Below are 21,107 nucleotides of genomic sequence, written 5' to 3' on the forward strand. Positions count from 1 at the left end.
AGGCCCAAATAAAAACACCTCTCCCTGTTCCCTCCCCAGTGGGTTCCCTGCTATTCCCAAAGACATGGAAAAGGAAGCTACAAACATGTTAGACTATAGAAACTGAGTTGTCATCAAAAAGAAACATACTACACTCACCTTGAGAATTAAACTTTTTTATTTTTGCCATAGAAAGCTCTAAAAACTAATACCATGTGTTGATTAATGAAAAGTAGAACACAATTTAAAAAAGTATGTTAAGGAAAGACTGTACAACTATATACATCACAGACTGTGGAAAACCAAGGAATGTTTCACACAGAACATTTCCTAGGCAATAGCTGTAGATCTCAGAATTCAATGTATATAGTTGTCAGCTTCTGCACCTTTTTATAAGCTGCATGCCTTAACAGAACAAAATAAATAAGCAGTAGATGTTATTCAATATTTATTGAGTTCACATAGTGGAATGTTATGGTATGTATCCCCAGAGAAGCCAGACAGTGAGGATGCAGCCACCATTACCATATTCTGCAGCAGATCTGTTAATGGTTTTATATGCATAATAAATGACTGTGAGGTTTTCTACCTTAGTCTGATGAAATTTTTCATTTCTATATAAATGTTTTGTCAGATTCAACTTTTTCCTTCCGTTATCCCAAAGCCAATTTCTTAATATTTACATAAGTCTTTTCATTAAGTTAAACTGGAAGTTAAATGCTTACAAAACAAACAAAAACACAAATATAAGTGCAATAGCCAGAAATCTAAATATAAAAGCTTACTCATGGCCCCATAAAAAGTTTTCAAATAATGGATTTAACGTGTTTCCAAACCAATAAATACTGGAAGTGAAATTTAAAAAATGCTTTACATACCTCTGGACTTTGGATATCAAAATCACTTCCAAGGAAAACTGAAGACCCTGAGACACATGCAAGCACGAGTCTTCTAGCAAAAATAGTTACAAAGCCCTAATTTTCCAGTTTTCCTCCAAAAAGAGACCTTTACTAGGCACAGTTTAATTTAAGGTTTTAAATATATCAGCAGCAAATAGTGATAGCCATTATGTTTAATTTTGCACTTTGTAAAGTATGCTTAATTCCAGATCCCAACACAGGCCATTTACTTAAGAGCTGGGCTTGATGATCCTTGTGGGTCCCTTCCAACTCAAGACTATTCTGTGATAAAATATGTGTCATGTCAATAACAAAAATAACATTGCATTTGTCTCGTCACAAAGTTCAGGAATTCGCACTGCAGCACCAGCCAGCTGTGCCAACACAGGCAATCCACACTCATGTCCCATGAGGATAATGTGTGACTGCAGAAATGCCACCTCAGTTACATTGACACTTAAAGCATGACCCATTGTATTCAAAGAGGTCTGCAATATGACCTGGAAATAATCAGGTATATCATGTTCTTGGCTGACAAAGGAGAAGTGCTGAGCATTACATGCACCACGTAAACAAATCCTCCTCCCATCACTGCTCATGTGGATTTCTGGTGTCGTTTTTGTAGCTCAACTTAGATTTGAGCCATTTAAGTGCCTTTCTGTGAAGAGTACTGTATATCTAAAACCTTTGAGAGTCATAAAATCAAGATACTAACTTAAAACGTGAAAAAGAAAAGAGAAACCTGTAACTGCAATTTAAGCAATTAAAGGTTTCCATAACTAGTACTATGCACAACAGTCTTTCCCAGTCACCTCTAGAACTTGAGGAGTTTTCATATTACCATTTACAAAAATTCAACAAGTCACTAACTCTGAAATGCTAAACTAGGACTCCAGTAAACAGCTGTTTTTCTCTACCATCTCCCGATCAAGCTGGACATCTAATTCATCTTTTAACTGTTAAAACAGGCACCAATTGCAAGGAGAGTAAAACGGTAACATAATAAACCCAAACCTGGAAACAGCTGACAACTAGACAACTGCAGAGAAATTATACTTTGGGTCATGGTGAATAAAGGGTATTTTCTGGTTGTTGGTTTAGTCCTCATCCTCCAAAATGTATAAATGGGGCCAAGTATGGGGGAAAATCCAAATCCCTGTTACACTTGAAGATCTAGCCAAACAGGCATACAAGATCTTCAGCAGTCTCAGTGCTAAACCAATACAGTACTTACATGAATTCATAGTTTTGAGAAGCCTTCAGCTAAAAACAAATAATATTTTTATAATTTCAAAATTCTGGACTGAAGCCCTTCTTCTTGAAGTGGAAAAAAAAAAGGAACAGCACATTATATCAAACTAATTACTGGCATTTTTTCCAGTAGTAAGAAAACGCAACAATATTCCTCAAGCTGTAAGAAGGTAAAATTATCCCCTTCCTAAGTATTCTAAGTTTCTTCACCATTCAGCTTTGTAGGGTTTGGTTTTTTCACATTGCAAAATGAGTAAAATACCAAGGTCCAGGACACTGAATACTTAGCTCACCATACTGCCAAGTGTAAGTAAAGTTTGTTCAAGTTAGCCCTAACTGAGTATTGCTTGTTGACAAGACTTTTTGCATGAAGACAGATGATTCATAATATTTATAAAAGCAGAATTAGGATGGTAGCTCAAAAACAGGGTACTCCAGTGTAGTAGGGGATCATGTATTTTGGCCCCTGGTTCACAAATGTGAGTTGTGGGATTATTTTTTTAAATGGTTCCATGACCAAGAGACTATGATGAACAAATCTTACTGTTTTCTTGGTTAACATCTAAACAGAATTCAGCATTAAAGTGCTAACATGAAAGAAAGGGTTTACATGGTAAGTATGGGTACAGGAAATACCTCAATTAGTTTAGAAATATTTCTAGCTCTTTAGAATAAATTGTACATTTTCAAGCCACAAATCCTCATGTTTTGATCAAATTTAACATATCAGAAACCTCTGGTGCGCCTTAGAATGTCTTACTCTCTATTCAAGTAAATTTTCTGATTAATTGCTTCCACAAATCACTGCCGTTAACACGGTCCATCTAAGTGTTACCATTTGGTTACTTGGTAGAACAAGTTAACTTCTTTTGACTTCAACCTTTGATTTTACAGCAATTTTAACAGTTCAGTTGAAACAGTTGCAATACTCTTGCACTGAATTCTTTTTCCAGCATTTCAAACATCTCAGTAAGATTCTGGTATCACAAACTCAAATTCAGTACTTCCCTCTGACGGGTTTTGTTTAAAAATTGTTTCATTTCCCTGCGGAACGAAAATGTCATCCCAGGTGATTTGTTTGGCTGGAGAGTTGGATGTGGTTCCTTCAGTGCCATCCTTCCCTGAGCCAACACGATAGACAACTCCCCCCTCGTTTATCCCCGGGACACTGCTGGGGCGGTCACTAATGTAGGCGTACTGTCTGATCTGCAGGGACCTGCAGGGGTGCAGCCGGTACAGCTTGGTGTCTCCGGAAGGGTCTTGGCTGTGAACTGATCTTATGTGGGAGACGGTGATCTGGTAGTTGATGAAAGATTTGCCGCACGTCAAGCACTGGTACCTTCGCTCCCCGGTGTGGTGGAGTTCATGCTTGGTACGATATTCTGCAAGAGCAAAGACTTTGTCACAGTAGCGACACGGGTACTTCTTCTCCCAGGAGTGGACGTTGAAATGTCTCCGCAAGCTCGTCAGACACGCGTACGACCTCTTGCACACGATACAAATGTAGTAGACTCTGCCATCCACTATGAGCTCGTAGTGGTCATCGTGCTTTACTTTCATGCGTTTCCCCTTTGGAGATTCATCACCAGACTTTTTGGGTGTGTCATCAGGCTTGGCTTCCCCTTCCTCAGAGTCACCCTTCACAGGGATGACTATGTCATAGGTATCCTCACCGATATTTGCATAAACCTTACAGCCTGTGGATAAGCCTCCTATTTCAGTTGCTGTATCTAGTGTTATGATTTTCTGCCCATCTGCCACATTCTTTGATGTTAGACTCGAACTCAATTCCTTGTTGTTTCCAGAAAGGACATCTGAGATTTTTATTTTAAATTCTCCAGCTTTAGCAGATGGCTCTTGTGAAAATGCAGCAACCTGTTTTTTCTCTACACCTGATCCTTCGGTGCTCCCTGCCTTAGGAACAGAAGACTGCTGAACCAAAGAGCTGCTGCTGACCGAACCAGGACTAGAGGAGCTAATGATATCGACATCATCTTCAACAACCTCTTCATCATCAACAGCAGTTGCTTCCACTTCAGTTACGGAGCCATTATTGGATGGCTGCTGGTTCTCCTCAAGTAAATTAATTGTAGGAGTCACATGTGTTTGATGCAAGGAGCTGGCACCAAGTGATGAGTTAAGCAGAGGCTTGTTTAGCACAATGATATTAGGAGTAAAATGCTGTGGCGTTGCCGAGACAAATGATTCAGCACCTGACTGTGTTTGACTTGGGCTTAGCTGAGAGGCAGACAAAGTGAGGTTCTGAGCTGCTGTGGTGTTTGTCAAATGGGGAGAGACACCACTGCCACAGGATTTTTGGTCAGAAGCTCCAGCTGGACTTGAGCAAGGCTGGTTCTGGCTTGCAGTATTTTTGTCTTTAGTACATTCTTTTGGAGGAACAATCTCAGAACAAAAAATTACATCATCATCCTCATCATCCGAATCGCTCACTGTAATTTTTGTAGTCTCATATTCTATGCCATGTAAGGAGAATGACTGTGTTATAACTGGCATCCCATCTGCAGCCTCTTGACCCTCTGGCCTGATTACAGTTACCTGTGTTTCAGCATCTCTTTGATTTGGACTAGAAGCTGAAGTTCCTGAAGCACTGTCTTTGACCTCGCTTGGCACATTTTTGCCTTCAGCCGGAGATATGCCCAGATCCGCTATGAATTTTACACCCAGCTCCTGCCCTGATTTAATCAGTTCATCAAGTAAATCAGATCGGACACTGATTATTTTAGAACTATAAATATAATTAAGAATTTCTGCAAAAATTTCTGCTCTTACAAAGCTCAGTTCAACCACTTGACCAGCCACTGAGAAAAGCTGGTGAAAATATGTGCTTGAGGCTGAAAGGATGTTTCTGTGAGCTCGAAATTTCCGGTCCTCCACAATGACTGTAACATCACAAAAAAGTCCATGGCCACGTTGCTCATTCAAAGACTGAAGGAGCACACTAGAATATTGTGTGTCTGTTGCAGAAATAAGTTTTTTCCCCTCCATTCCTACAAAGGGAAAGCAAAAGATATCAAATTAGTAAAAACACAGATATACGGTTTTAACAGCATGACAACATTCACATATTTACTGTCTACTCCTTCTTTAGGAAAAAACAAATCTGAGATACTGTTCAGAAGATTATGTGCTCCTGCACCCTGCAAATTTGTTTCTTATTGTTGTTTGTCCTTTCCTCTTCTCCACAAGGTTAAGTGGAATTCTGAATATATCCTCTGTTCTTACAAGGTTCTTACAAGGTGAGGAAAACAGAAACAACACCTCAACTTAAGCAACAGCAAGTACGGTTAATTACAAAACCAAGAAAATGGAAGTTTTGGGTCCCAAAAACAGCTTTAAACATTATTAATAATTTCTTTTTAATTGTGAAATATTCCATAGATTGTTATGAGGAAGCCCAATAGCATGAAGTTATTTATGGCCAGACACCAGAATCTGTGTGTCAACATATTAGCAATCAACTGAGTTAATGAAAACGCTATGGATAGTGCACTTACTTCCCCAGAAAAATAAACTTTTTTTAAACCCCATGCCATATATTTGCAAGGCTTTGTATTTCAAACCGAGACTCGGAAGCAGCACCTTAGAAAAACAGATCTGCTAAGTCAAAGTAAGCTCTCTGTCAGCACTGCCCATTCAAAGCCCCCCAGTAAGCGGCAAAAAGCAACACCCAAATACAGAGCAGCGAGTCATGGGCTCTAATTTTACCCGTAAAACTTTTATTTCCGCAGGCCGGGCCGGGCCGGATGAGACGCCGAGGCCGGAGTCCCGCGGCCAGCCCGGGGAGCGCGTCCTGGCCGACTCCCCCCGCGACCCCGGGGCCCGGCCGTGAGAACCGCGCTCCGAGCGGGGCCGCCGCCGAGGCAGCAGCGGCCGGTCCGCGGCCGGAGGCCGAGCGGGAGCGGCGGCGCTGACAGCGGTGGGCCCGGGGAGAGGCCCGGCAGCACCAGGCCCGGGTTGACGGGCGGCCCCTCCGCCGCTCCCCGCTGGCTGAGCCGTGCTGAGCCCCCAGCCGGGCGAGAGGGGCAGCCGAGCCCGCCGAGCCCGCGCTCCCCGCGTTACCTGCGCCGCGCTCCGGCCGCGGCCCCGCCGCCGCCCGCACCACCGGACCCGCCGCACCGCCGCCGGGGGGCGCTGCCGGCGCTGCCCTCGGCTCTGACCCGAGCGGCCTCGGGAACCTTCGGACCGGGGCGGGGCCGCGCTCCCGCCGCTCCCGCCCGGGCCGGGCCCGCCCCGCGCTCTCCGCCGCCGGCAGCCCCGAGGCCGCGGGGCTCGGCGCTTCGGGGGCTCCGGACGCTGCGTGGGACGCACTGCCCGCGTCACCGCCCCCCGCCTGCAGGAGGCCGCCTGCGGACCCCGAGGTGCCGAGCGTGTGGCCCCGACCCTGCTTCAGCGCAGGCCGCGGGACGCTCGGGTCCCGCACACGGGCCTTGCTGCGGCCTTGGCAATTCCCGCCTGGCTCCCGGCTCCCCCGCGCTCCGTGCGGAGGCGGCAGTAAACCCCGACACCTGCCTTACGGCTGACCGTGTGGATAAGGCCGTGGAGACGCTATTTCCCGCTGAGTCTCATTTCCTTCCCGGGGGCATTGGCGCTGCTCTGCCAACGCTGACGCAGCCGGCACCTCCGCCCAGCACCGAGGGGAGCTCAAACCCACACCTGAGCACCCTTGCTCCTGCTGCGGGAGCATTTATTTGGAATTCTTTAAGCCACAGGGACACGTGTTAGGCTCTGGCAGCAGCTGTACAGACGTACGGCTTTGGCACAAAGTGCCTTTGACCAAATGCGACTCTCGGCACATTCGACATGTGGCCACTGGAGTGACACATCCACAGTACGGCCTCTGGGAAACTGTTGCTGTTCAGGAATGCTCGAAGAACACCGAGATCATAAAAGATATTTTTCATCTGTGGTTACTGATCTGTTCCTTCCCCCCCCCCCCCCCCCCCATGCATTCTGTGGACTTGAACCACAGGGGTTCCTGTTTTTTTTTTTTTAAAGATTCAAAAACTTTGACAAGAACAAATGTCCTGTCAAGTTCGATGAAAAACGTAACAGGCCATAGTCACTGGCAGACATGACTGCAATCCTTCACCTCATAAATCAGCAATGAAATGGTCCTGCCCAGGTTTATGAGCAAGAAATAAATAATAATCTTTCCTCTAGCAAGAATAATATTTCTTCCAGCAAGAAAATCACCTGCCAGGCTCCCTGGTTTTGTATAGTTAGGAACACAAGTGCCTTTCTGAAGTGAGCCTTCAGATTTTAAATGTTACAAATGTTCTGTTTATTTATAGGTTTTACCAGAGAGTCAACTGAATGAGGATAAATAATAGAAAATACTCATCAGGGAAAACATAAGCTTTTCTTCCTCATATGACTCTTCAATTCTTTTCTTCTTTGATACAGGCTCTTCGTAATTTTTACCCATGAGGCTATATTAAATGAAAATAATACTATAATTGTTTTAATACTTAATCCAGTGCTTTTTTTGTCCTCCAAAAAAGTGTGATGGCCCAAATTAAACAATTTCTTAGCCTTTCATCCTCCAGCTTTAAGGACTTCTATTCTCACTGCCTCGTCCAATACTAAATAACTAACGGAAAATTTACAGCTACAGATGAGCACTTGGAAGGATCCCTGCTCCTGAGGCATCACCAGATCTCAAAAATCAGGTTTAAACCACTTATTCTTAGGCACAGAAATGCTGCCTGATTTAAAAGCTGCTGGGAGAACTGCACCATCTCCTTGACTTTTACCTTTCTCTGAGCAGCTTTTCTCCATGGCAAGTCGTTCTGTCAGATATAAAATCTGAACCCCACTGTCACCCTGCTGCAGTCAGGACAGAGTTAATGCTCTCCCCACTCAGCCAATTTGACTGAAGCTGCCACCATCTTGCTGCACCTAAAAGCTGAATTTCAATGTGCTTTTTTTTTTTTTTGTCAGCATGCATCTCCTATTTTAGGGGTTGTTCTTTCCACTTTTATATTCAGATAAGCCTAGAAAGTGTTTGGTGATTCAAGTCACATAAAACCTTACAATATAAATAACAATATAAAAGAACCGTTTTATCTAAGACAAGAAACATCCAGGATATAGAACTACATGTGGTTGTCTTGGAACTGAAAAAATTACGTAAGAGACCCAATAGCAACTTTTATCTTAATGTATAGAAGTGATCAAAAAAAACTTTAGGATGGAGGCTCTGAAAATATGAAGTACAAATTTAAAGAAATTTATGTGCAGGCTTTTGCAAGAAGACAAAACCGCATGCAATTCAGTAACGAGTTATCAATTAAGCAATTTGAGAAGCTCTTTTGTTTTTGAAAAATCCACTTTGTGAGAATAGAAAATTCTTTTAAAGACCTGACAAATTTGAGATACAAAGTAACACTCTACATTATGAAAACATGTATTTTACATTAAAGTAAATGAAATTTAATAAGCAGAACAGTTAAAGGTTTTCAATAAAAATTGAAATTCAACAGTTATACTACCTAAGACTACCTTTAAGGACAGAAATATTCTTCCACTGTGGGAATTTCAAATAAAACATCACTGCTTCTGAAAGACTCTAAAATACAAACTTCCACTGTTCGTGCCTTGAAGAAATCTCTGAGAGTATTTCTCCTGCCAATCCCATTATATAAAGCCTCATATATCTGAATTAAGAGTCCAGTGATCTTTTTATTGACATTAGCAGTTGTTGTAGATGCTGTCATGTACTGCATTACATTGTAACTTGTGTACGAAAGCACTTCAAGTCACCTAATGATATTGGGTAACACAGGTGCAGAGTGCTCCTGAGGCAGATGTTTTAGTCACCATTTAGTCAGATCTAAAATTATCCAAAATTAGTTTGCCAAAATAATCAAAAGAATGGAGAAACTGGGCTGTCCTCACATAGACACAGGTGACATGGGCAATCTCTGGTAAATCTTTTCCCTCCCTCTTCTGCACATGGTTCCTTGCACCCAAATAAATACACAATTTAAATAGGCTTCCTCCATCTTACAGATTTTTTTATGCTGCTTATGGTAGGTTTGGGAGCTAAAATCCTGCTTCATTTGTGAAAAAGAGACTGGCATACCCTGACATAATTTCTAGACAGCATAAACCAGCATGGGCTTCCCAGGGTGGAGCACTGTCTGAAATGCCCTGTTTACACAGAGCTGGCCAGACCCAGCGGTATTACACTGCACTTCCCAGAGCTGAGCTGAAACTCGGGGTTTATTTAAGAAAGCTCCGTGGCAGTGTGGTCAAACCTGAGGGGGAAGGGCTCTCACAGAAGAGTGGGTGTCTTATCTGAATACATAATTTGTATAATCTTTATAGATAAAGGTTAAGGTTGGAAAAGACTTAAGATCGTCAACTCCAACCGTGAACCCGGCGCCAGCACCACGTTCACCATTAAACCTTGTCCTTAAGTGCCATCTCCACACGGTTCTTAGCATTTTCGGGGATGGTGACTCCACCACTTTGCTGGGCAGCCTATTCCTGTGCTTGATAACCTTTCCCATGAAAAAAATTTCCTAATACCCAATCGAAACCTCCCCTGAGGCAACTGGGGCCATGTCCTCTCGTCCTGTCAGTTTTGCCCTCAGACGCTGCACCGGAGCGGCGGCCAGCGCCGTGTCAGGCCGCGCTGGGAGGCGCCGGGCGGCCGAACATCCGAGACCGGGCCTTGCCCGGGCCGGGCCGTGTCAGGCGGCGCCGGGCCCGGGCAGGAAGGGAGAACCCCGCCGGGGCACGCTGAGCTGTCCGCGGGGCAGTGCTGCTCCCGGGCCGCCCTGGACAGCTCCCGGGGCCGCGGCCCCGCGCCGGTGCCCGCGGAGCGGGGCGGAGCCGGGCCCGCGCCGCCACCGCCCCCCGCCCGCGGCTCGCGCCCCGTCGGCGCCTCACCTTCCGCCGCCGCCGTGCGCGCGTCCATCGCTGCCGGGCGGCCGCCGCGGGGCACAAAAGGAGCCGCCGCCGCCGCCGCCGCCGCCGCCGCGTCGCCGGCCGGGCGGGTGGGGCGGTGACCCCGCGGGCGGGGCCGCCCCGCTCCCGCCCCGCTCCCGCCCGGCCAGGAGGGCACCGGAAGCCGCCGGAAGCGCCTCCGCTTCCGCCATGGCGCCCGCGTCCCGCTCCCGCTCCCCGCCCGCCGCCAGCTCCGAGCGCCGCGGCCGCCGCTCCCGGTCCCGCTCCCGCTCCCGCGAGCGCAATGGCCCGAGGCGCCTGAGCCACCGGCGGAGCCGCAGCCGGTCCCGGAGCCCCGGCGCGCCGCGCTCCTCCGCGCACCACGGGCACCACCACCACGGCAAATGGCCCGAGTACTACGAGAAGGAGAAGGAGGAGATCCTGCGGCAGAGGTGAGCGCCGGCGAGGGGCCGGGCCCGCCCTGCCGGCCCCGCTCCGCGCGGAAGGGACGGCGCTCCCGGGAGGGGCGGGGGCGGCGGGGCCGGGTTCTCTACGGCCTGTCACGGGCTCTCCGTGCGTTCCCCGCGGGCAGGGCCGCCCGGGGGAGACGGGACGGAGCTCGGCTGGAAGAGGGTAACAGCTCCTACCGCCGATCCTCTGCAGTGTGCGGAGCTCTGCTGCCAGACTGCCCCTGCGAGCTTGCTCCTTGCTCCGAGTTGTTTCTTATCCTTACTCTAGCTGCTTCAGGCGATTAGAAACACTAACGTGTAGGACTTAAATGTGTGCTGGGTGTTGCAAACTAGGCGTCAGTGTCAGTGTTTTCCTTTACAGGAGACTCAATGAGAGAGAGAGAATTGGAGAACTGGGGGCACCTGAAGTCTGGGGGCTGTCACCAAAAGTTCCTGACCCAGAGTAAGGCATATTCTTTCTTCATGTTTTTTATAATATTAATTACATATCAGTTCAGTTTATAAAAATGCTTTATCCCTGGATTAGTCGTGGTGCCACAATACTTATTGTATCAGTTCCTTTCTGAAGCAGCATAATGAGATTACTATTTTTTCAACCAAATAATTCCAACATACCAATTAGGCAATATGTGATTTATTGTAGATCAGGTGACGTGTTGTGGTTCTGACAGCAGTTCCCAGGCTAAGTTAGCTCTTTGATATTTTACTCCCTTGCAAGGATTGACTCAAAATGTCTTTGGTCAAATGTATACCTTTGATCTTGAGTACAACAAAACAGAGTTTAAGTAGGAAACTGTTATTTTATTCAGTTCCGATGAGCACACACCGGTAGAAGATGAAGAGGCAAAATCTAAGAGTAGTTCTTCAGATTCCAGCTCAGAAGGTATTTTGTTTGGCTTGCACAGCTTTTTTGAAAATGGGAAGCTACTGCGGCTTAGAATCTGCTGCTGCTTGCAGGAGGTTCCCTGGCTTAGATGGGTGGAAGTGGTTGGGGTGGGCTCCAGCTCAAAGGAGAGCATTGCTTTGGGAAGATCAGGGAATACATATGGAACCAGATGTTCTTTGTTCTCTAATGTTATGTTTAAAAACATTCCAGAGGAAAAGAAGAAAAAGAAGAAGAAAAAACAAAAGAAAAAACGTAAAGCATCCAAAAGAAAGCGCAGGAAACATTCTGAGGACAGCGACAGTGACTCAGAGTCTGAGCAGAACTCCAGTGGTAAGACAAGAGGGTCTCAGCTTGCAGTCTGGCCTCAGGAAATGGGATTTCTGAATTTAGCATCCACTGGGCCTCTCATGCCAGACATCTGTTTGATATGTTCTCATATCGACCAGTACTACAGGGACCTTTCTACTAACACTTTCCCAGTATAAGCAAGTCCCATCAGGATGTGTACTAGGGCATTCTGGTGGAGGCACTTAGTGCTGGGAATAGGCTCAGGGTTAGGGTAGTGGTTCGGTTAATGGGTGGGGGTAGTGGTTAGTGTAATTCTTAGCAGTAGGGTTAGGGGAGTGGCTCAGCTTAGGGTTGAGAGAGTAAAAGAGCCTATGGCTCCAGGAGTACTGGGACTGGAAAAAGCATGTCAAGGCAATACCAGCAAGGCCCCAACATTGCTGTTCCTTCATCTTTCTGACCTCAAAAACCCATATTATTGAGTTTGGGTTAGGGTTAGGGCTAGGGCTTAGGGTTAGGGTTGAGCGAGTCACAGAGCCTACAGCTCCAGGAACATTGGGGCTGGAAAAGGCGTTCCAAGGTAATCCCAGCAAGGCCCCAACTGTGCTGCTCCTAGATCTTTCTGATCTTGACCACCACCCCTGGTGATGGGGTTAGGGTTAGGGTTAGGGTTGAGAGAGTCAAAGAGCCCACAGCTCCGTGAATACTGAGGCTGTAAAAGGTATCCCATGTTATTCACAGGGCAGTAAACTACTTAGTTATAACTAATAATTTCTTTTTGATAATACATACATTTTCTTTTTTCAGATGAAGATAAAAAGAAAAGCAAGAAGAGGAAAAAGAAGAACAAGAAGTAAGTGTTGTGGTTGCTGTGTCATGTTGGCTGTCAGTTTTCTTCGCTGGCCCTGAGGGAGCCTGAGGACCTTAGGTCATTTGCAAGAGCTGGCAAATAATATTAATTTGATGGATTTTATTTAAATCTACACAATTGTGCAGCACAAACAACTCCCTGTAGGGCCACTTTCTAACAGAAGTTGCCTTGAGAAACTAATTATTTGAGTATTATTCCAAGCACCTTCTTTAATCTTAAATTTTGATAAATAGCATGTGTGTCTGGCTTTATCACAGGAAGAAGTATAAGAAAAAGAAAGCTAAGAAGAGCAGGAGGGAATCCAGTGATTCAAGTAGCGAAGATTCCGATGATGAAATGCTTCAAGGGGACGATCTCTGGATAGAGAGATCAAGTAGGTTCACCTGCCTTTAAACTTGGATGGAAACTTCTTGATGTCCTTTTTGTGAATTTGTTGTTAGGTGTCACTGACCTGTATAATCCTTCTGATAACAAAGAACAATGGACACAAGATTAATCTTCCTCATTATTTGATTGTTGCAGAAAATACTGAAGCTGATAGTTTGATTGGACCAGAGGCTCCCAAAACTCATGCATCTCAGGACGATAGGCCTTTGAAGTGAGTAACCAGCTCTAATGGTACTTTGATTAAATCAAGGAAATCAAGTGTGAAAGTTACTGTTCAAAAGGGCTGTTGCAACAATAAAGCATGCAGAGGGAGAAATGCTGTGCCATAAGCTCACAGACAGAACTTCCAGTGGTGCTAGCTTTCCTCTGGCCTGAATTTGGGTAGAAGAGTCTGGTTTATGCTTTTTAGCCTTGATTCCTAGAAAAATCAATTTTAAGTGCCTTTATTCTAAAGACCTGCAATATTGTGACTTCATAGTGTCATTAGAATGAACTCAGTTGATAATTTAAGATGTTGTTGCTAGTGTTGCCATTAAGGAAGAAACAGGCCAATATGTGGGAAAGAATAAGTGTTCAAAACCACAGATGTGTATAGTAGTGAAGAGGGAAGTTGGATGTTTAGCTCAGGCTCTCTCTATCTGAAACTACTGAAGTCACCACTTTTGTTTTTTAGCTATGGACATGCCCTCCTGCCCGGTGAAGGTGCAGCCATGGCAGAGTACGTAAAGGCAGGGAAACGCATTCCCCGCAGAGGTGAAATCGGCTTGACAAGTGAAGAGATCGCTTCGTTTGAGAGCTCTGGTTATGTCATGAGTGGCAGCAGGTATGGTTTTGATGATGGCAGTGGTTCAGTGGAATTTTCAAGAGCTGCTTTCTCTGCTGGCTGAACAGAAGACTGCTTCCAAGCTCTACTTGCAGGCATGGAGGAGAAGGTGCTCTGCTTGCAATAATCTACACTGAACTCCCCATTGCTAGAGATGGATAGTGAGTTTTTCAAGGACACTTTCTCCTCAAGAGCAAAAGTTCTTCACAGGCAATACTCTTCTAATTATTTCAAATGAAGAGGTGCTTGTGTCAGGTGGCTCAAAGGTGGTCTGTTTGGACAGCCCTGGGGATGTGCTGTCCCTTCAGCAGGAGATAGAACAATGTGTGAGAGGTTGGCTGCATGTTCTTCTCTATGATAACAGGAATCTCACTTAAATTTTGGTGAGCCAGCAGCTGACACCCTGGGGGTAGGGGAGGCTTTTGGCTGACTGCCTGAAAACAGACACCCTCAGAAATCAGTTCCTTGCTCTGCCACACTCCTTCCTGGGAAGGTTAGTGTGCAGTTTGGATTATCTAGTTTAGGTATCTCTTTTGCCAGTTGGCAGGGTCAGCACAAAAGATTCAGATACCAACTTTAAGGACTAATTATAATTTGCTACAGTGCAAAACTGCAAAGAATTACAAAGGATAAGCTAAGTAATGCACCTAATCATTACTGCAAAAGATTGCCTAGAGTGATTAAGAAAGATAAATCCCCAGTTACCCTGATGGTTTACCATTATCCAGATCTGCATATCAGCTGGGGAGCCCCAGTCACAGCAAAGGACTGGAGAACCATTCCTGGGAATTCCTGTGTGGTGTGTCCACCTGTAGATGAGGCCTCCATCTTCACTGTGAGAGGGCCCAGCTTTTAGACTGTAGAATAAACAAGCTTACACAACTTCTAGTGCAGGAACATCTGGTTTCATCCTCCTCTTGGGTTCCACCCAAAGCCTGGGCAGGGCTCAAGGAGGAACCAAGGGAGCTGGATTTGATCATATACCTTCAAACAAGGCCAGGTGTCTGATTTCATGCCTTTGTCTGGCTTCGAAATGTAGAAAGATAAATATATTCTTATCCCACATTTCACTAATGGTCATGGCTATTACCTTAATGAGTGGATACAAATTATCATTTTGTAGGAAGGTTCATTTAGAGGTCAGCTTTGGCTCAGGACCTGTTGTTCAGGCCTTGGTACTTCAGTGCATTTATTTAAAGCCCCTGAACACGTTCAGGCCAGTTGATGGCTGGAGGCTGTGCCAGGGCCCTGACACCCCCTGCCCATGCTGATGTACCCCGTGCTCTCCCCCACAGACACCGGCGCATGGAAGCTGTGCGTCTGCGGAAAGAGAACCAGATCTACAGCGCGGATGAAAAGAGAGCTCTGGCATCCTTCAACCAGGAGGAGAGGAGGAAACGAGAGAATAAGATCCTTGCAAGCTTTCGAGAGATGGTCTACAGAAAGACTAAAGGCAAAGAGGAAAAATAATGCTTCATTTGAGCTGTACACCATAGCTTGCACTACGTGGCAGCTCACGCAATCCAGTTGTGATTTGAAGAAAGCTGCAGGTGCTGCAGCACCTTTCACCCAACAGGGCCAAGCCTCAGGAGTGGATTACTTGTGTCAAGGAAACAGAGTTATTTTCATCAGATTTTCTTGGATGGTTTGTTCACCATCTACAAGGAATCCCGGTAAAGAGAAAGGCTACAAGGCAGGCACAGGCAGGGAAGATTAGAGGTGTCAGTGTTCTGCACTTGCTTTCAATCTGACAAGCCAAAGGATCCCGTGGGAAGGTTTTGTTACCTAATGACAATAAGTGTGGGGTTTTTATTCCATTTATTTTTATTAATCATAGGCTCATTTAGCTTGGGAAAGACCTTTAACAAGCTACTAGCACCAGTATCAAAAATGAAGGAACTCCCGAGTTCCTGTTTTAAGATCCAGGACAGTCCACTATTTTTTCACGTCTTTTAAATTCAGGTTTTTCCTCCAAACACTTGAGTTTGGTTTGTGATGCAAACCAGACATGTATATATTTTGTAAATGAGTTTGTAATTTATATACAGATGGGCTTCAGTTACTTTAGAGCAAGCAGATGGCAACTGAGGTGTAAAGTAACAGTAATAGGAGGGTCTGATCTTCAACCACTGAAACACATGGTGAAGAACTAAGTTGCTTGCTTCTTTTTCTCCTATGTTATACATAGGCATCAGTGCAGTGGGGTGCAGTGATTGGAACCCCTGGATGCACACAGGTGGTAACAAGGATGTACTTTCCAATTTCTTTGAAATGCTTTTGTTTATGGAATTGTTCTAGATTAAACCCTTGTTTTAACTCCTGTAGTATTTTAGTTTGGTCTGTTTCAGCAGCATTACATGGCTTGCTTTAAACTCTGTGCTTGGAGGATTTGCTCAGGCAGTACTTATGTGGTGGTTATCTTTGATTCAACTGCATATTTCCAAACTTATCTCCTGGAACTTCTTTTTCTCAAATGTTTTTTAAAACAAAATGGTTTTGAGAAATGGGTTGTTTCTTTTTTGTTCTCCTAATTTTTTTTTTTTGTTCCTCTAAGCCTAGCAGCAGAGATGTCTTGTATATTTGTATCAAGAAAATAAAAGTCCTAAAGTCCTATCATGTTTTCCCTGGAGTTCCACAGACCTGGCATTCACAAACAGGAAATCCTGCCCAGCTGCCTCTTCCCATTTACACTCTGGAACCTGGTTCCATCCTGCTGTCCCCACCTGTACCTCCCAGGGACTGTCACACACAGGCAGCTGCCATGGCAGGACATAGCTGATTTTGCACAGGTTCAATGCTTTTTATCTATTCACAAAGTTGAAATCTGCTAAGGAAGAACTTTTTTTCCTTCATGTTTATTTGGTTCTCCACAACAGAGTATTGGTAATGGTGAATTGGAGCTGCTCATCGGGAAGCAAGTCTTTCTGCACACAGGATTTTATTTTCAGTTATGTCCTGAAGCCACTTTTCTCTAAATTGACACTGTTCTGGCCTGGAGAATGGAATAAAAAGAAGGTAGATTGTAAGCATAATGCTGAATCCAAGTTTGGCCAGGTGAGAGCTGGCCTTTATCCACCACGGAAGGCTATCTGCTGCAAAAAAAGTCCCCCACCTAGACCCATGTAAAGCAGGAGAAATTTCTGAGACTGCAGATGCCCACAGGGTGGTTATTCATGCCTCTGGGGGTGAAGCTAGTGATACACAGGTTCATTTCACAGAGCAAGATTTTGACAACTTCCACTCCTCTGCTATTATTGCAAACTTATTTGCATCAAGCTCCCTGTTTGGTTTGGAATGGAAAAACTTGCTAAAACAGAAGAGTAATAACAATTACCTCCGAATCAGCCTGCTGGACTCCAGTCTGTAGAACACCTCCACAGGTGCAGTCTGCAACACAGCAGAGACAGGGCAGAGGCCACGTACAGCCCCTCAAAAAGCAGAAATTGTAATTAAGTGAGAGCTACTATTTACTTTAAAAATTACCTGGATATTTGGTTGGGGCAGAAGGGAAGATGCTGCTTAGGGACTGGCTGGACATTGGTTGGCAAGTGGTGAGTAATTGTTTTCATTTGCACCCCTTGTCTTTCATAGGGTTTTTTCCTCAGTTTCTTTTTATTTTCCCCAATTTGATACTATTGTTCTATTTATTTTTTAATATTATTACACTTTTTCTACACTTTAAATTCTCTCCCCCATCCCATGGTGGTGGGGAAGGAGTGAACAAGCAGGTCTGTGATGCTTAGTCACCAGCTGGAGGTTAAACCACAGAATATTATTTGGGGATCCATAGCTATTAAGTAGAAACACTAAGGTTCAGTATGACTTAAGCCTGGAGGTAAGAAGTTTACTCAGTGTAATTTATTTCATTTTTTTCTCTTGGGTTGCAAGAGTTCATTGTACAGGTGCAAACTTCAAGCTGATAAGGAAAGGGATTTTGAGACAGCTTGAAGAGCAAAGTGTCACTTCCTCTCTACTGGCCTCTCATTCTGTAACTCACCTCTCCTCAGCCCTTCTTACAGCTGCCCAAAGCAATTGTTGCTTGAAAGGGAAGATGGTAAGAGCAGGAAGGCAGATGTAGGATCCTGCCAGATTCTGTCTGTCGAGTTCTGTTAGTCAATGATATGTTTCTATTAGGCCACATCTAAATCTCCTGCCATTTTCTGGACACGTCCAGGCCTTGTCAGCATCTTCACAAGAGCTGCTGGCTCCTTGCCAGCCTCTCCACTGTCCTGGCACTTTCCTGCCTCAGGAATGCCACTGTACTCTTGTCCCTTAAAGGACTAGTCCATCCACACCATTTCTGAGTACTTACGTCAGGTTTGAAATTGGAGATCACTATAACGAAGTAGACACTCGCTGTTGCTTGTGGGATGGGTTTTCTGCGTGTTGGGAGAGCCCAGCAAGCTCTGTAATGGTACCTCTTGCTGTCCTTAAGTTCTTCTTCCTCGAGAAATTCTGAGTGGTGACGCCAGCTTTCATGAATGTCCCATGTCTGTTGAACAAGCACATCACACTAAGACTCCCTATGTCTAGTAGAGCTGACTTGAGGGTGGTGCTAAAAAGGAACAGAGGTGCTCTCCTTTAATTTTTCATACTTCTTAACAGTGAGAAAGTGTGGCCTTCCTGAGTGGATGGAACTGTGACTCACAGAAATTAGTTCTTCAATTTGCTGCTGTCCTCTCTCTACTGTGAAGTTCTTGGCTGTGGTCCACGGGATATTTTTGATGACATGCTTGCTTTCTAAAACAGATAAAATGCTGACAAATCCTCCTGAAAAGGCTCCAGCACATTCTAGTAGAGCAAACACAATACCTTTCTCTTTTTCCTTGGCCTCTGGAAGACATTCCTCTGTACTGCTTCTCTCATCTTCCTGGGGGATGTGATCTTTTTCCTCATTGGCAGCTTCTTCCTTTTCCTCATCCATTGGCTTCACCTTTAGAGAGATAAGCGCACAAACATTGAGCGAGCACTGGTCTGAGAGCCGCAGGCCCCGTCTGAGGAACACGGGGAGCAGCGGGCAGTCCCTCACCGCCCCTGCTTCGCAACCCGGCCCTGCTCACCCCGCTGGGCGCTCCCGGGGCGGCGGCTGCTTCTCGCCCGCTGCCCCGGCCAGGCCGGGGGTCCCCAGGCGCGGCGGGGGCCGCCCGGGGCGCTCCGGTCCCGGGGGGTTGTGTCGGAGCCCGGGGAGCTGCGCCCGGGCCCGGCGCTGTCCCCGCCGCGCTGCGGGGCCCCGCGGGCGCGAGCGGCGCGCGGTCACCATGGCGAGGCCGGGCCGCTCCCGGCAGCCCCGCGGAAACCGCCCAGCAGCCGCTGGCTGCCGCGCAGGGACGACGGTATGAGCAAGAGAACAGCTGTGGGATCCAGGCAGATTCTCTGCTTGTCGTATTTTTGCCATTCTGGACAATTCGGGAGCGAAAGCAGCCTCCAGTCTGTGCTCTGCCGGGCAGAGCTCTGTCCAGCCCGGTGCACCGAGGATGCGCTGCAGGCTCCGAGCAGCAGCGCTGGCAACACGCAGAGCTTCAGAGGGAAGGGATCACGGGTACTGTACGGGAGAAGCCAGAAATGTTTTAGCAGATCACAGGGTACCGAATTCCCAGCAGCTCCTCTTCCAGCATGACAAGAGGCCGTGGAGCAGGGGGTAGGAGCAGAGATTGCCCTGCAGCCCGTGTTGTAAGACCACGCTGAGCTGTGCCCCTGCAGGTCCATGAGGGAGCAGAGATCCACCTGCACCCCAGGAACGACCCATGCTGGAGCAGGTGGATGTGCCCCGTGGGAAGCTCATGCTGGAGAAGGCTCTGGCAGGACTCTTGTGCCCATGGAGTGCGTAGCCCACTGGAGCAGGTTTGCTGGCAGGAAATGTGACCCTGCTGGAACAGCTGAAGGACTGCACCTTATGCGTGGGACCCATGCTGGAGCACTTCATGAAGAACTGCAGCCCATGGGAAGCACTCACAATGGAGAAGTTAGTGAAGGAGTCTCTCATGGGAGGGACCCCATGCTGGAGCAGGGGAAGAGTGTGAGTTCTCCCCAGAGGAGGAAGGAGCAACAGAGACATGGGATGACATTGACCACAACCCCCCTTCTCCATCACCCTGTGCAGCTCAGCAGGGAGGAGGTAGAAAATATCATGAGTGAAACTGAATGCGGGAAGGAGGGAGGAGTGGGGGGAAGGTGTTTTATGACTTAACTTCTCATTACCTTGCTGTTATCTGACAATACATTAAATTAATTTCTCCAAGTCAAGTCTCATTTGCCTGTGACAGTAACTGATGAATGGTCTCTCTCTCTCTCCTTGTCTCAACTCACAAGCCTTTCAATATATTTTCTCTCCCTGTCCAGCTGAGGCCAGGAGTGACAGAGTGGCCTTGGTGGGCACCTGGTGTCCAGCAAGGGTCACCCCACCACAGCAACACAAATACAAGGGTTGAACACATGTATAGCTTTATTTAAGAGTTAAATCATTTTCTATAGATACAAGAATTTTTCAAAGCGTTGACACCTTAGTCTATGTTCTCCAGACCCTGAAAAAGAAAAAATAACAGCTATATTTGTGTCATTCTTGCCACTAATGTGCAACAGGGCATATCTGAAAATGCAGATTTTCAAACTACATTTAATTACCCAGGTCTTAATTAGAACAAAATTAAAATGCACATCCCCAGAGGCAGGCCAGCTGCAGGCACCGAGTGAGATCTGACAAGAGCGACCAGTGCCCACCTCAGCGGCTGTCCCAGAGCTCAGGGATCGGGGAGCAGCGCCTGGGTCCCGCTTCCCCCCGCCGGTACCTGCCCAGCGCCCCCAAGACCTGCCTTGGACACATAGTGCTTGTTGACTCCCGACAGCCGCCGGTCCCTTTCCATCAGGGTCCACTCGTAGGGATAGCGGGCGATCCTCTTCTCCTGCAGGCACAGAAGTGCCTGTTAAGGCCTCGGGCAGGGCTCCGGAGGGAAGGCGGGGTAAGGGGAGCCCCGGGAGGAAGGGGTCCCAGAGGGATGCAGGGGACTGGGGGATAAGGGCGGCTCCGGTGGGGAAGCGGAGCCTCAGGGTTCCGGATCCCAGGACCTGCCGCCCCGCCCCACGCTGACCTTGCCGCCGTGACACAAGCGGTGCATGAAGATGGTGGCCATGCCGGGGATGCTGAGGCAGACGCCCATGATGGCCATGCCGGGCAGGATCTCGTACCACATCCTGCCGGTGCCGGTGCCGGTGCCGGTGCCGCGGCCTCTGCGCCGTGTGGCGGGGCACTCCCGGCCTGCCCCGCGCCCTTCCCGGCCTGCCCCGCGCTCTCTCGCAGCCTAGCGGGCCCGAGCGGACAGCGGAAGAGACAGCGCTGCCGGGGAAC

The 21,107-nt window shown here is 46.9% G+C and overlaps 4 protein-coding genes across 5 annotated transcripts; 1 reads left to right on the top strand and 3 right to left on the bottom strand.

Moving 5' to 3' along the window:
• Positions 1 to 139: 139 nt before the first annotated feature.
• ZBTB33 (zinc finger and BTB domain containing 33) lies at positions 140 to 10,113 on the bottom strand. Of its 2 annotated transcripts, none has more exons than XM_053989953.1 (2): positions 10,047 to 10,113; positions 140 to 5,137 (listed from the first exon to the last, which is right to left on the bottom strand). In XM_053989953.1, exons 1-2 carry the CDS (start codon positions 10,072 to 10,074, stop codon positions 3,096 to 3,098), a joined length of 2,070 nt encoding a protein of 689 aa, XP_053845928.1. In that variant the 5' UTR covers positions 10,075 to 10,113; the 3' UTR covers positions 140 to 3,095. The 2 variants fall into 2 exon arrangements, with proteins under 2 accessions (XP_053845928.1, XP_053845929.1); XM_053989954.1 differs by lacking the exon at positions 10,047 to 10,113 and adding an exon at positions 5,856 to 5,874.
• A 102-nt stretch (positions 10,114 to 10,215) lies between these two features.
• On the top strand, positions 10,216 to 16,378 carry NKAP (NFKB activating protein). Its single transcript, XM_053990342.1, has 9 exons — positions 10,216 to 10,495; positions 10,875 to 10,955; positions 11,323 to 11,396; positions 11,610 to 11,729; positions 12,492 to 12,537; positions 12,813 to 12,928; positions 13,078 to 13,153; positions 13,616 to 13,765; positions 15,061 to 16,378. Exons 1-9 carry the CDS (start codon positions 10,254 to 10,256, stop codon positions 15,233 to 15,235), a joined length of 1,080 nt encoding a protein of 359 aa, XP_053846317.1. The 5' UTR covers positions 10,216 to 10,253; the 3' UTR covers positions 15,236 to 16,378.
• A 223-nt stretch (positions 16,379 to 16,601) lies between these two features.
• AKAP14 (A-kinase anchoring protein 14) lies at positions 16,602 to 18,983 on the bottom strand. Its single transcript, XM_053990344.1, has 6 exons — positions 18,826 to 18,983; positions 18,578 to 18,698; positions 18,414 to 18,505; positions 18,078 to 18,257; positions 17,100 to 17,152; positions 16,602 to 16,757 (listed from the first exon to the last, which is right to left on the bottom strand). The coding sequence occupies exons 2-6, from the start codon at positions 18,687 to 18,689 to the stop codon at positions 16,670 to 16,672; spliced, it is 525 nt and encodes a 174-aa protein (XP_053846319.1). The 5' UTR covers positions 18,690 to 18,698; positions 18,826 to 18,983; the 3' UTR covers positions 16,602 to 16,669.
• A 1,206-nt stretch (positions 18,984 to 20,189) lies between these two features.
• Positions 20,190 to 21,096, bottom strand: NDUFA1 (NADH:ubiquinone oxidoreductase subunit A1). Its single transcript, XM_053990129.1, has 3 exons — positions 20,851 to 21,096; positions 20,575 to 20,664; positions 20,190 to 20,286 (listed from the first exon to the last, which is right to left on the bottom strand). The coding sequence occupies exons 1-3, from the start codon at positions 20,950 to 20,952 to the stop codon at positions 20,266 to 20,268; spliced, it is 213 nt and encodes a 70-aa protein (XP_053846104.1). The 5' UTR covers positions 20,953 to 21,096; the 3' UTR covers positions 20,190 to 20,265.
• Between the last annotated feature and the right edge of the window lie 11 nt (positions 21,097 to 21,107).

The sequence above is a fragment of the Vidua macroura genome, chromosome 14 (assembly GCF_024509145.1).
Source record: "Vidua macroura isolate BioBank_ID:100142 chromosome 14, ASM2450914v1, whole genome shotgun sequence".
Taxonomy (NCBI): domain Eukaryota; kingdom Metazoa; phylum Chordata; class Aves; order Passeriformes; family Viduidae; genus Vidua; species Vidua macroura.

Coding starts and splice junctions, on each gene's coding strand:
- NKAP (XM_053990342.1), top strand. CDS start 10,254: ATGGCGCCCGCGTCCCGCTCCCGCTCCCCGCCCGCCGCCAGCTCCGAG. Junction 11,730..12,491: donor GTCTGAGCAGAACTCCAGTG/GTAAGACAAGAG, acceptor TTCTTTTTTCAG/ATGAAGATAAAAAGAAAAGC. Junction 12,929..13,077: donor TCTCTGGATAGAGAGATCAA/GTAGGTTCACCT, acceptor TGATTGTTGCAG/AAAATACTGAAGCTGATAGT.
- AKAP14 (XM_053990344.1), bottom strand. CDS start 18,689: ATGGATGAGGAAAAGGAAGAAGCTGCCAATGAGGAAAAAGATCACATC. Junction 18,506..18,577: donor GGCCAAGGAAAAAGAGAAAG/GTATTGTGTTTG, acceptor TATCTGTTTTAG/AAAGCAAGCATGTCATCAAA. Junction 16,758..17,099: donor TCCAGCAGGCTGATTCGGAG/GTAATTGTTATT, acceptor TCCATTCTCCAG/GCCAGAACAGTGTCAATTTA.
- NDUFA1 (XM_053990129.1), bottom strand. CDS start 20,952: ATGTGGTACGAGATCCTGCCCGGCATGGCCATCATGGGCGTCTGCCTC. Junction 20,665..20,850: donor GCTTGTGTCACGGCGGCAAG/GTCAGCGTGGGG, acceptor CTGTGCCTGCAG/GAGAAGAGGATCGCCCGCTA. Junction 20,287..20,574: donor ACAAGCACTATGTGTCCAAG/GCAGGTCTTGGG, acceptor TTTCTTTTTCAG/GGTCTGGAGAACATAGACTA.
- ZBTB33 (XM_053989953.1), bottom strand. CDS start 10,074: ATGGACGCGCGCACGGCGGCGGCGGAAG. Junction 5,138..10,046: donor GCGCACGGCGGCGGCGGAAG/GTGAGGCGCCGA, acceptor TTCCCTTTGTAG/GAATGGAGGGGAAAAAACTT.